The 13,875-nt window shown below is 49.6% G+C and overlaps 1 protein-coding gene across 3 annotated transcripts in view; it reads left to right on the forward strand.

Moving 5' to 3' along the window:
* PDCD4 (programmed cell death 4) overlaps positions 1-13,875 on the forward strand; it is a 575,316-nt gene that overhangs the window by 286,774 nt on the left and 274,667 nt on the right. For all 3 annotated transcript variants that reach the window (XM_078643769.1, XM_078643768.1, XM_078643767.1), the window contains exon 4: positions 5,145-5,239. In XM_078643769.1, the coding sequence (XP_078499895.1) occupies positions 5,145-5,239 (95 nt within the window). The remainder of the gene's footprint in view (positions 1-5,144; positions 5,240-13,875) is intronic.

The following is a 13,875-nucleotide window of genomic DNA, read 5'->3' on the forward strand; positions in this document are numbered from 1 at the left end:
CTCACCCTCACTCACCCTCACCCTCACTCACCCTCACTCACCCTCACCCTCACCCTCACTCACCCTCACCCTCACTCACCCTCACCCACACTCACCCTCACTCACCCTCAACACCTCACCCTCAACCCCTCACCCTCACCCTCACTCACCCTCAACCCTTCACCCTCAACCCCTCACTCTCACTCACCCTCACTCACCCTCAACCCTTCAGCCTCACCCTCATTCACCCTCACCCCCTCACCCTCACTCACCCTCAACCCCTCACCCTCACTCACCCTCACTCACCCTCACTCACCCTCACTCACCCTCACCCACACTCACCATCACTCACCCTCAACGCCTCACCCACCCTCAACCCCTCACCCTCACCCTCACTCACCCTCAACCCTTCACCCTCAACCCCTCACTCACCCTCACTCTCTCACCCTCACTCACCCTCAACCCCTCAGCCTCACCCTCACTCACCCTCACTCACCCTCACCCTCACTCACCCTCACCCTCACTCACCCTCACCCACACTCACCCTCACCCACACTCACCCTCACCCTCACTCACCCTCAACGCCTCACCCTCACTCACCCTCAACTCCTCACCCTCACTCACCCTCAACCCCTCACCCTCACCCTCACTCACCCTCAACCCTTCACCCTCAACCCCTCACTCACCCTCACTCTCACTCACCCTCACTCACCCTCAACCCCTCAGCCTCACCCTCACTCACCCTCACTCACCCTCAACCCCTCACCTACCCTCACCCTCACTCACCCTCACTCACCCTCACCCTCACTCACCCTCACTCACCCTCACCCACACTCACCCTCACCCTCACTCACCCTCAACCTCACTCACCCTCAACGCCTCACCCTCACTCACCCTCACCCTCACCCTCACTCACCCTCAACCCCTCACCCTCAACCCCTCACCCTCAACCCCTCACTCACCCTCACTCTCACTCACCCTCACTCACCCTCAACACCTCAGCCTCACCCTCACTCACCCTCACCCTCACCCTCACTCACCCTCAACACCTCACACTCACTCACCCTCACCCTCACTCACCCTCAACCCCTCACCCTCACTCACCCTCACCCTCACTCACCCTCACTCACCCTCACTCACCCTCACCCTCACCCTCACTCACCCTCACTCACCCTCAACCCCTCACCCTCACCCTCACTCACCCTCAATCCCTCACCCTCACCCTCACTCACCCTCAACCCTTCACCCTCAACCCCTCACTCACCCTCACTCACCCTCACTCTCACTCACCCTCACTCACCCTCAACCCCTCAGCCTCACCCTCATTCACCCTCACTCACCCTCACTCACCCTCAACCCCTCACCCTCACTCACCCTCACCCTCACTCACCCTCAACACCTCACCCTCACTCACCCTCACTCACCCTCACCCACCCTCAACACCTCACCCTCACTCACCCTCAACCCCTCACCCTCACCCTCACTCACCCTCAACCCCTCACCCTCACCCTCACTCACCCTCAACCCTTCACCCTCAACCCCTCACTCACCCTCACTCTCACTCACCCTCACTCACCCTCAACCCCTCAGCCTCACCCTCATTCACCCTCACCCTCACCCACCCTCAACCCCTCACCCTCACTCACCCTCACCCTCACCCTCACTCACCCTCAACACCTCACCCTCACTCACCCTCACCCTCACTCACCCTCAACACCTCACCCTCACTCACCCTCAACCCCTCACCCTCACCCTCACCCTCACTCACCCTCAACTCCTCACCCCCTCACCCTCACTCACCCTCAACCCCTCACCCCCTCACCCTCACTCACCCTCACCCTCACTCACCCTCAACCCCTCACCCTCAACCCCTCACCCTCAACCCCTCACCCTCACTCACCCTCACAACACATATTGTGTTACAATAGGTGTCACATTTGCGAAAGATAAAACTATTGGCATTGTAAATAACAAAGCTATTATTTCGCTATTTTAAAAACAAGCACATACATAAAAAATGTGTCCTTTACAATACCAATAGCTCAAACTTTCCTAATACGAGACATATTGCATTGCTGTGCTTCTCTCCCCTGCTGCACTCTCCTGCTCTCTAGAGATGTAGCATAACGACGAGAGCTGCCATATAAGTCACGTAAATACAAAACATGTTGCATTCCAAATGCTATCGGTGTCACATTCGCGAAAGTTATAACTATTGGGATTGTAAATGACAAAGCCATCAATTTAGCAATTTTAACAACGAAAAAATAAATAAAATATGTCATTTACAAGACCAATAACTACAACTTTTCTAATGCGAGACCTATTGCATTCCAACGCCACTCGCACACGCAACGCCACTCACACACGCAACGCCACTCACACACGCAACGCCACTCACACACGCAACGCCACTCACACACGCAACGCCACTCACACACGCAACGCCACTCACACACGCAACGCCACTCACACATGCAACGCCACTCACACATGCAACGCCACTCACACACGCCACTCATCCACGCAACGCCACTCATCCACGCAACGCCACTCATCCACGCAACGCCACTCATCCACGCAACGCCACTCATCCATTTGCAAAACGAAAAATGTCAAACTCTTCTATTGCGAGACCTATTGCATTTTCAATGCTTGTTGTAAATTGGTGTCGGATTACTTGAGTGTTTTGTCGATTTTTCTCCTTCAATTGTTTTGGTGCTGTTAGAATGTTTTACACTTGTTCCTGTGCGTAAGCCTTGCTCAGTGCCACAGCTACCCAGGGTTGAGCTGAGGGTTTGACAGACAAAGTCTATTGATCCTAAAGGGGTTAGGAAGTGCATGACATGGTGAGGTTAAACAACCACACCATATAATACACCCCATTTTCTCACAATGAGGCATTTCCCTGAGAGAGTGAGTGAGTGAGATCTGAGGGCTACTGAAAGGATGTTATTAATTTTTTTTGGGGGCGTGTGGTTACCTGCAGGCTTCTCTGGCACAACACAATATCGATAAAACATTGAGAACTGTAACTCCTGGAAAGGAGCAATGGCCGACTTTGTGAAGGCAGCAACAAATCCCAACCATTGAATGAAGGAGATATGGTTGGCAGGGCTCGACAAATCCGCTCGCATTTGCGAGGGAGAATTGATGAGGACGAGCTATTTTTAGGTCCTACACGCCCTTTCTGGCGAGTAGGAAGGCAAACTAACTCTTGTCCTCTGTCTTTGAAAACGGAGAAAAAGTGATAAGATAACACGATTTAAAGGCATTTTTATTGCTCACAAAGGGAATGAGCAATAAAGATGCTTTTAAATCTTGTTTTTTGTCACTTTTGCTCCGTTTTCAGAGACAGAGGTCAAGTAGGTTGCAGTTGGGTCGAGGGGATTTTCCAAGGTACTAGACCTGCAGGATTAGTACAAAATATTTCGGATTTTTCGAGCTTTGGTTGGTATGGGCAGGACTCTCCCAAACAAAATCCCTCATTGAGAATATTGTTGAGAGATGAGGGGTTGCGCTCCAAGCATGAAACGTAGCCAAGGGGCTGAGAAAAGGCTGAATGGAATGTAGATAAAGTGCTAAAGTCTTCTCTTCAGGATGAACTGCTGTACAGGTTGGTGAACAAACGAACTAGGGATAAGGTTGGCATCCTTGAGGTTAGGCCTGGCAAGCCAGCTTCTTTCCCAATAACATTACCTCATGGTCTGCAGATGCTCTCTACTTTGAATGGGGAGTAGACATCCAGCCTTTTACGGTCCCACTGGTGGATGCAGGTGTCTTCTCTCGAGTTTTAGAGAGAGACTGTTTTCTGGCTTACGCCGTATAAAGTGAATCATTATTAAGGTATTAGATAGCAACAGCGATGCTGACTCTGGTCCAACTCAGCGCCAGACCATTGAATTTGTTTAGAAGGTATATTGCATGAACCCAGTGATTTAATGGCATTTTGTACTATAGGATGGTATTGTAGAGATAGATTTTGATTTTAACTTGTTTTTTGTTTATTTCAAAGGCATATCTTCCTGCTGAAGGGATGTACAATTAATCTTGAAACACACATAGGTCTAACTGTGTGCCAAAAGCAAGAAAACCAACCTGTTTGTATTTTACAACAATATGTTAAAAACGCTATTGCAATAAACATCATATGAATTGTTTTGCTCCTGTTTACTTTATGGTTTTGGGGTAACAGCTTGACACCCATATAAATAAAATGACACCCTTGGCTCGCTGGTCTTGGACCTCCTGCGGTTACAGGAGTTCTTGTTCAGGAGGGAAGATAAGGTAAAGAGTTGTGGGGAGGGGTACTCGAGAAAGCTTCACTCTGTAGGCTGTAATATATTGGAGAGCCTAAGGCTCAGAGACTCTGCAGACCCATCTTAGTTCAAAAGGAACAGCCTGTCTCCTACCTTCAGAGTAGAAGCAAGGTCTGTAGGAGATTGCATATGCAGCACAGCCGTGAGTAGTGAAGGTGCCACATGAATATTCATTAACTTTTTTTATGCAAAGAATGCAGACCTTGAAAAAAAGGGCAGACCAATGAGGACATTTGGAAAAAAGGAGTTTTATATCATTAAATGAGAGGCAGCATTATTGAGAACCAGCTGGGAATTATCCAGAAGTAAACCTTAAATTTTACATAGTCAAATTAAGTAAACCACAATTAAACCAAATATGGCAAAACAATGCAAGGACCCAGGGGAGGATCTTTCTATTAGTTGAGCTACAAGAAAGAAGGCAAAGTCTTGTCTGCACTGCCGTGTATAAACTTGCTTTGTTTGATGTCATCAACATTAGGTCTTTCTCGGTTCATTTTAATGTTGCTGTTGGCTGAGTTGGCAGAAGTACTGTGTAATGTTGGCCTCTGCCATTTGTGCATCAAAACCACCATTCATTTAAAGCATTTCACCAGTTTCATTATTTTTTCTTAGAACCTGGCAAAGATTAGTGTTAGTAAACTTTAAAGTTACTCTTTTATATTGTTGGGCTTATGAGGGGAAAGAGTGTCCCTGTATAAAATTGTCAAAGAAATATTTTTTGAGGCTGGCAGATTTTGATTAAAGAAACAATAGATACATGCAGTGATGTCGATGATTCCAAAGTTGGATTGTTTAAATGTTTGTGTACACTGATGTTATGTTTCCTGTGAAACCTTTGACCAGGTGGTGCTGGAGGAAAAGGTGTGTGGGGTACACCTGGACAAGTTTATGATGTGGAGGAAGTTGATATCAAAGATCCTAATTATGATGAAGACCAGGTAAGAACCCTAAATAAAAATCTGTTCACATTGGCTAGGGTAAAAGGTCAACTAGTCGGCTTCTTTTCAGTGTTACATTTTTTTCGAGGGGTACTTCGAACTGTAGATTTCTTACCTTTTAGAAAATCCCCAGGTGCCAAACTCTTGATCTGGAAGATTTAACAGAAGAGCTTCTGCACGCCTGTAGATGGAATGGCGATTCTCCGAATAGCATACAGAGAGAATCTTGATTTCTTTAAAGACAACAGAGGCTTAGCACTATGCAATAACCTTTTATTGCTGCCCCACATGCAGCCCTTTAAAGAACATCATGAATAAAACATTCCATTAAGAACTTTAAAACCACAATAACATCATTGCAACTAGGCATCATCCTCTTAGAGCTGCGAAGAAAATCGTGAAGTCCACTTATTTGACCTCTCAACCTTAATTGCACTTGACAAGGAGAAGAGTTTCAAAGTGACGAATTCTCAGCAAAAAATGCAAATAATCAGGTGATACCAACTGGTAAAGAGTTAGTGAGGTCACCATAGATTTGCTAACAAGAACTATATAGTAAATAATGACAAACATTTTATAAAATATATTAACCCACCTGGGAGTGGTGGGTGGGATAATGTTAGCCTCCTTTTTCTTAAAATCAAGATTCTCTCTGTATGTCAATTGGAAAATCGCCGTTTCAGTACAAGACGGAAGGCTACAATTATGCCTTTTTAAAGCTTTTGAACGCCACACTGCTCACATGCTCCATAGACCTAAGGTAAAAGCTTGCAACCTCCAGACCAAAACACATTGCTGGCCATCACACCCCGGGAAGAGTGCGCTCAAATTTGGACAAATCTACTCCCTCGTCCAACATAAATGTTCTGACCCATCTTGACACCGCCTAATAGGGTTCACAAAAGATATTAGTAATTGATCCTCACCATCTGTTCTAACATCAATCGTGCTATGTTCATAAGCTTTTATGCAATTTACAACACTCCAGTTTCTTACGGTCAGTAAAATAAGGAACAAGATATTTTCAGACATTGTTTTGGTTCTTTTCCATATTTCGAAGTGCACTACATCTGGAGAAGAGTATCTATTACAGATTTCTAACACCTTAACATCTGATACTCTTCAAAAAGATATTAGACATTGTAAAGTTACTAATTTGATAGATTGCAGTTTTCTGAAAAGATGAGGATTATCAGGCCATAGAACAAAAAGGTCGAAAGTAAGGTTAACATTCCATAAAGACTCATAACTAGCTCTGGGAGGGCGTCTAAGTCTTATTCCCTTCATTACCCTGCGGAATAAAGGGTCACTATCAATTGAATATTATTTTTTTTTGTGAGTGGCCTGCTGAGATGCCTGATCTGTAAAGGTTAACTGTTCTATAACATAAACCTGTTCTAAATAAACCTGCGAGGTAGTTCGTTATATCTGCTACAGGACCCTCCATGGGATCCAAATCCCTTACCAGGCACCAACTTCACCCCTTACTCCACATGCCTGTGTATCTCTTCCCTGTTCCAGGTGCCCACAACTCACCCAGGAGGCTTTTACACTCTCCTAAAAGGCCTGAGTATCTGTTAGATCTCCTGATCTCCTCCAGTAAGAAGGATCATGTTTCATTCTGTTAGAAGAGGATGTTTTCCTCTTCTTGTCCTAGGAGAAGACCTAAGCTCCCCGGGATCAAACGTAGAAAGTCAACTTCTAGTTCCATACCTCCTGCAAACCACACTTGGGTATTCCAAAATGGAGTAATCAATACGATGCTTCATTGCTCCGTCCGTACCTTCAGTAATACCATGTGAATTAGTACAAATGGAAGGAACGCATAACAATTCTTTTTTGTTCCAGGTTTGGAGCAGAGCATCCACTGCCAAGGCATTGTGGTCTGGTCTCCAACTGTAATAACCACTGTACCTGAAAAGTCATTCTGTTGGCAAACAGATACACCTGAAATGGACCCCACAGGTTCTGAATCTTCTCAAAGAACATTGGGATCAGCTTCCAGTCGCTTGAATCCCTTAACAACATTGAATTCCAGTCTGCTCTTATGTTCTGATGCCCAGGAATAAACACTGCCTTCAACAGGATTTTTTTATTCCAACAGAAATACCAAATCTTCTAGGTCAGGTCTGCAAGTACCTTGCACCCCCAAAGCAATTGATATGAGAGACCGCTGTAAAATTGTCTAGTCTGATGAGGGCAACATTTTTTTAGAGTGGGTTTGAACCTCATGAAAGCGTTCAAACGCGACATAATGTTCGAGGCATGTGGGCTGCTAAATTCATATCTGTAGCATAGATCGCCTCCTAGTGTTGGGTCCGGATGATTGCACATTGTTGTCCTGGAAGAGTCTTCGAAGTATCACGAGATAGGTAGCTCCTCCCCTGGACTACAGTGCGCATGGGCATCGACTCCATCCCCAGATTGTTTTTTTCCGCCATTGGGTTCGGATGTGATTTCGACGTCTCCTGTTCGGAATCGTAAAGGAACTTTATCTAGGCCAAAAGGCCTTCTCGGCACCATCGGTATTGTTCGCGTTCGGTCCCGTCTCTCTTCCGGCTCGTAGAGTCGGATATCCGGGGGGTCGTGAGACTCTTCGGTGATCGGGGCCTAGTCGACGCAGCAAGACTTCGACGGCATGGAGCGGAGTCCATTCAAGAAATGTCCCGTGTGTGGATCCAAGTACCCACACATCGACGTCCATCCTGTGTGCAACAAGTGCCTGTCGCCGGACCACGACGAGGCCAACTGTATGGCCTGTTCCAGATTTCGATCTAAAAAAACGATCAAGCTTCGGCGCGTGGCGCGCCTTGAGGCCCAGCGATCGGCTCCAGCACCGGTGGACATCTTTGACGACCCCGCGGAAGACGAACAAGTGCGTCACCTGCAGATTTCACCTACCCCGATGGAGGTCGAGTCCGAAGACGGAGCTGACGACCACAGTCCCGACGTTGAAGAAATCGCCGAGAAGGTAGGGGACGACGACGAAGCATATGGGGCCATGGAAGATAGCTCGGAGGATGAGCTATGCCCCGTTCGTACTCTTACGAAGGCTCAGGTCACGGGATCGCCACGCGGCCTTACCCACGACCTTACACCTCGATCCACGGCCCCGCCTTCCGGCTCAGCTACGGACACCTCCGCGGAGCCGGCATTACAGAAAACGAAACCGAAACCCTCGGTACCGGTGAAAACAAAGATGGCCGACACACCATCGAAACCGAAGACGTCCGCTCCGGTGCCGACGCCGTCGTCTTCGGGGGCCCCCAAACAGGCGCACGCTGCAGACCAGGCTAAGGTGCCGAAGGTGGTTGCCGAGCCAAGCTCGAAGAAGCCCATCGGGTCGGAGTCTACCAAGGGAGACAAGCCGACGCCCAAGAAGACTGCCGTTCCTGCATCGGGAAAGTCTGTCGCGCCGAAGACCAAGGGGCCCGTCGACTCGAAGTCGGTGAAGGCCGCAGAGCCGAGGTCTGGGGCCGTGACCCCTAAAGGGAAACCGATCGATCCGAAGCCATCGGCATCAACGTCTACGGTAGTGGACAGTGTAACGGACGCACCGGTCACGAGTGCTCCTCGGCCGGACCACCACAAGTCGGCCATGCTCGGGTCTTCCCCAGGGGGCGGACCACGGACATCAGTCGGATCGACGAAACCGTCAGCTTCCTTTACGAAGCAGGTCTCGGACTCCCTCAAGCGCCTTAAGGTCAAGGCTTCAGCATCGGAACCGAAGACTCCTTCCGCGCCGAAGCTACAAGACGCACCGAAGACCTCATCGGCACCGCTCGTCTACACGTTACCGCCTAAGGTGGCGCCAAAGGCCTTTGCACCACGGTCGGTGCCCAAAGACACCGTGTCGACGTCCACTCCACCGGCTGGGACCGTGGGTCCTCGACAACCTTTGGTTGAAGAACGTTCGGAGCATTTCATCGATGCTGACACCGGCAAACTCACGCTCTACAACAGGAAGATTACGTCGCAACCTTTGCAGTCCTTTACAATTCCTCTGAAACGTAAAAAGACTGCAGCAGACGCCCCCGTTCTGGTGGAACAAATTCTTCCTCAGCATAGGCGGAGTGCCACACCTTCACCCACGTACTCAGATGGGGATGGAGGGGACCAAGATGAGGAGTACAACTTCCCTGCTCATACAGAGCCTGATGAGCAGCAGGAATCATGGATGGATACTGGTGATCAAGGGGACCAGCAGACGGTCCAGGATCCACAGGTCTTTCACCTAAAACAGTCCCCCACAGAGGACTCTACGGCGTTTAATGCCTTAATCGAAAGGGCAGCTACAAACTATAAGGTGGAGATGCATGCTGACCCCGTGGAAGTGGACTTCCTTTTTGACACTTTCTCTACTGCTGAAAAAACTGTCAAGACTCTCCCCATGTTGAAAGGGGTCCTTAAGCATGCGGCAGACATTTTCAAGGAACCCACAAGATCCCGGGTGGTAAACCCACGCATCGAGAAGAAATACAGACCGGCACCTGGCGACCCCACCTACGTACGGGGCCAGTTGCCTTTGGACTCTTTGGTGGTCTCTAATGCCCACAAGAGGGCAAACTCCCAGACGACGGGTGAAGCTCCTCCCCCAGACAAAGAGTCAAAAGTGCTGGAGGCATCTGGGAAGAGGGTAGCAGCTCAGGCGGCCAACATATGGCACATCTCAAACACGCAGGCTCTGTTGGCCAGATACGATAGGGCACACTACGACACCCTAGAGCAGCTGTTACAACACCTCCCAGACCAGTTTAAAGAGGGAGCTGAGATGCTTATCCAGGAGGGGAAGCTCATCTCCAACGCTGCTATAAAGTGTGCGCTAGATGTTGCAGACACAGCAGCGAGAGCGATCAACACTAGTGTGATGTTGAGGCGTCAGGCATGGCTCCGCATCTCGGGATTCAAGCCAGAGATACAAACTACTATCCTCAACCAACCCGTTAATCCTGACAGGTTGTTTGGCCCAGAGGTGGACACCACCCTGGAGAAGATCAAAAAAAGATACCGAGACTGCCAAATCCATGGGAGCTCTCCAGTCACAACAATCTAGGGGGAACACTTTTCGTCGCTCAGGCACTCGAGGTGTTAACAAAGGGCACATGTCGCAGCAGACGCCATTCAATAAAGGTGGCGCACAATCCTCCTACAGCAAGCAGGGCAGAGGTGGATACAGAGGAAACAGTGCCAAGGGTAGAGGCAGAAAACACAGTTGATGGACAGAATGTAGAACAATGTCATACATTCACCCCAGTACAAGGATCTGGGCCTAAATCCATCGTTTTTTTGCACTCCACACCACCCTGGGTTAGACACTGGCTATATGCAAATCAGCTCTGACCCTGTGCCTCATGGGAACAGTCCAGTCCGAACTACCAAGCCATGTCTTTCCCAGACCGGAATCAAGCATCCAAGGACCGGTTTCTGGCTATCAGCCTTCTTCAGCCTGGATAGCTTGACTCCAGTGGTGTGGAGAGCCTGGGACTCACGTCTGAGCATCCCCAGCACACTCAGGGTGAAATTGCAAAAAACACAGTTGATGGACAGGGTAGAGGCAGAGGCAACAACAGTTCCCGTACCTCTGCCGCCAACAAACAGTGACTCCCTGTCACTGCCCCCCGACCATCCAACACCTGTCGGGGGGGAGACTCCAACAGTTCCTGCCCGTCTGGAAGTTCATCACCACAGACAGGTGGGTCAGGAAACTTATCCAGTTCAGCTATTGTTTAGAACTGACGTCCACCCCACCACCCATGCCCCCAAAACACCGTCCTATGTCAGCAGAGCACTTGCACTTATTGCAGCAGGAGGTTCTAGTGATGCTGCAAAAAGGCGCAATCGAGCTCGTGCCGGTGGAGGAGGAAGGCACAGGGGTTTATTCCCTGTACTTCCTAATCCCAAAGAAGGACGGCTCGCTCAGACCGATTCTGGACCTCCGCCCCTTAAACCAGTACATTCTTTCAGAACACTTTCACATGTTGACACTGCAGCAGGTTCTTCCCTTGTTACAACAAGGAGACTTCCTCGCAACCTTGGACCTCAAAGATGCTTACTTTCACATACCACTCCACCCCTCCCATAGAAAGTACCTCAGATTCACCATCCAAAACAGGCATTACCAGTTCAAGGTGCCTCCCTTCGGAGTGACCACTGCTCCCAGAGTGTTCACAAAATGTCTGGCGACAGTGGCGGCACACCTTCGGAGACAGAGTATACATGTCTACCCTTATCTGGACGACTGGCTCGTGCACGCAAAGTCAGCCCAGCAGTGCGCCGCCGACATGACCCACACCATTCACCTTCTTCACAGTCTAGGATTTACACTGAACTACCCGAAGTCACACCTCCAGCCAGCCCATGTGCGGCAGTATTTAGGCGCGACTATCAATACTCTGGCTGCCACAGCTCAACCAAACCCAGCGAGGATCGCCAACATCCAGTCGCTGAGTGTTCATGCAGTTGATAGGCATGATGGCCTCCTGCATCTTCATAGTCCCGCACGCGCGACTCCATATGCGTCCGCTCCAAGAATGCTTAGCGCATCAGTGGACTCAGGCTCAAGGACAACTAACCGACCTAGTGTTGGTGACGGGTCGGGCATACAACTCTCTGCATTGGTGGAATCCACACAACCTTTGCAAGGGCCGACCGTTCCAGGAGCCTGTGCCACAGATTACTCTAACGACGAACGCGTCTCTCCTAGGATGGGGGGCGCATGTGTTTCACTATACGGTGCAGGGGCTATGGACAACGCAACAAAGGAAGATGCACATCAACTACTTGGAGCTGATGGCAATCTTCATGGCACTCAAGTCCTTCAAAGTACACCTGTGCAACAAAGTCGTGTTGATCCGGACGGACAACATGACAGCCATGTACTACATCCAAAAGCAGGGAGGTACGCACTCGCCACAGTTGTCTCATCTGGCTCAGAGCATGTGGAAGTGGGCCATTCAGAGGAACATCTTCCTCATGGCGGAACACCTCCCGGGCACGGACAATCAGATGGCGGATCTGCTCAGCAGGTACAGCCACCAGATGCACGAGTGGGAGTTACATCCATCAGTGCTCCGCCCGTACTTCAAGCAGTGGGGTCATCCAGAGATAGACCTGTTTGCCACGGAGGAAAACGAAAAATGCCAAAGCTTTGCCGCCAGGTTCCCTCACCCACAGTCGCAGGGCAATGCGATATGGATGAACTGGTCAGGCAGATTTGCGTACGCTTTTCCCCCAGCGCCTCTCATTCCGCTGGTGGCAAGAAAGCTAAGGCAACACTCGATGACGCTCATCCTAGTTGCTCCAACGTGGGCGCGACAACCGTGGTACACCACGTTCCTCGAACTCTCTGTGGTACCGCATCAAAGACTGCACCTCACACCCCGGCTCTTGACGCAGAACCGTGGAGACATTCAGCACCCAGATCCGCAGCAGCTCAATCTGGCGATCTGGCTCCTGAGGTCTTAGAGTTTGGCTACCTTGATTTGACCCCTGAATGCATGGACATCATTCGGGAGGCAAGGAAGCCCACTACCCGAGCTTGCTATGCAGCAAAATGGAAGCGGTTTGTCATCTACTGTACCGAGCACGCTATTAACCCACTCGATGCCTCCATTCCTAATATCATCTGCTATCTGTTGCATCTTTACAAATGCAATCTAGCATACGCTTCCATTAGGATACACTTATCCGCCATAGCGGCTTACCTCCAAAACAGGCAGCATCTCTCTGTCTTCAGGGTGCCTGCCATTAAAGCATTCCTAGAAGGGCTGAAGCGGGTCATCCCTCTCAGGACCCCGCCGGCTCCTGTGTCGAACCTCAATGTGGTGCTCACCAGATTGATGGGTCCCCCATTTGAACCTCTGCATTCATGTGAACTTCAGTTCCTCACATGGAAAGTGGCTTTTCTCATTGCCATAACGTCTCTACGACGTGTTAGTGAGCTGCAGGCGCTCACCATCCAAGAGCCATTTATACAGATTCATTCCAACAGGGTGGTGCTGCGCACTAACCCCAAATTTCTCCCTAAGGTGGTGTCGCAGTTTCATGTCAATCAAACTATCGAACTGCCCGCATTCTTTCCCAACCCAGAAACGGTAGCAGAAAGGATGCTCCATACGCTTGATGTCAAAAGAGCGCTTATGTACTACATTGACAGAACACAACCCTTTAGAAAGACACAGCAACTCTTTGTTGCCTTCAAGCTCAGCACAAAGGCAACCCCATTTCCAAAGCAGGAATAGCCAGGTGGATCGTTAAGTGTATTCAGATTTGCTATCAGAAGGCTAAGCGCACTTTAACGGTCCCCCCCCCAGGGCACACTCCACACGCAAGTTGGGGGCCTCCATGGCATTCCTAGGTAACATTCCTTTGGAAGACATTTGTAGAGCAGCCACATGGTCTACACCACATACGTTTACCAAACATTACTGTGTGGATGTGCATTCGAAACAGCAGGCAGCTGTAGGACAGGCTGTTCTTAAAACACTTTTTCAGACTTCTGCAGCTGGCACGGGCGGCCGCCGTTAATGGAGGGACTGCTATGTATTCTATGCTACAGATATGAATTTAGCAGCCCACATGCCTCGAACTGAATATGCTACTTACCAGTATGCATCTGTTCTTGGCATGTAGGGCTG

This window comes from Lissotriton helveticus, chromosome 5_1 (genome assembly GCF_964261635.1).
Source record: "Lissotriton helveticus chromosome 5_1, aLisHel1.1, whole genome shotgun sequence".
NCBI classification, from domain to species: domain Eukaryota; kingdom Metazoa; phylum Chordata; class Amphibia; order Caudata; family Salamandridae; genus Lissotriton; species Lissotriton helveticus.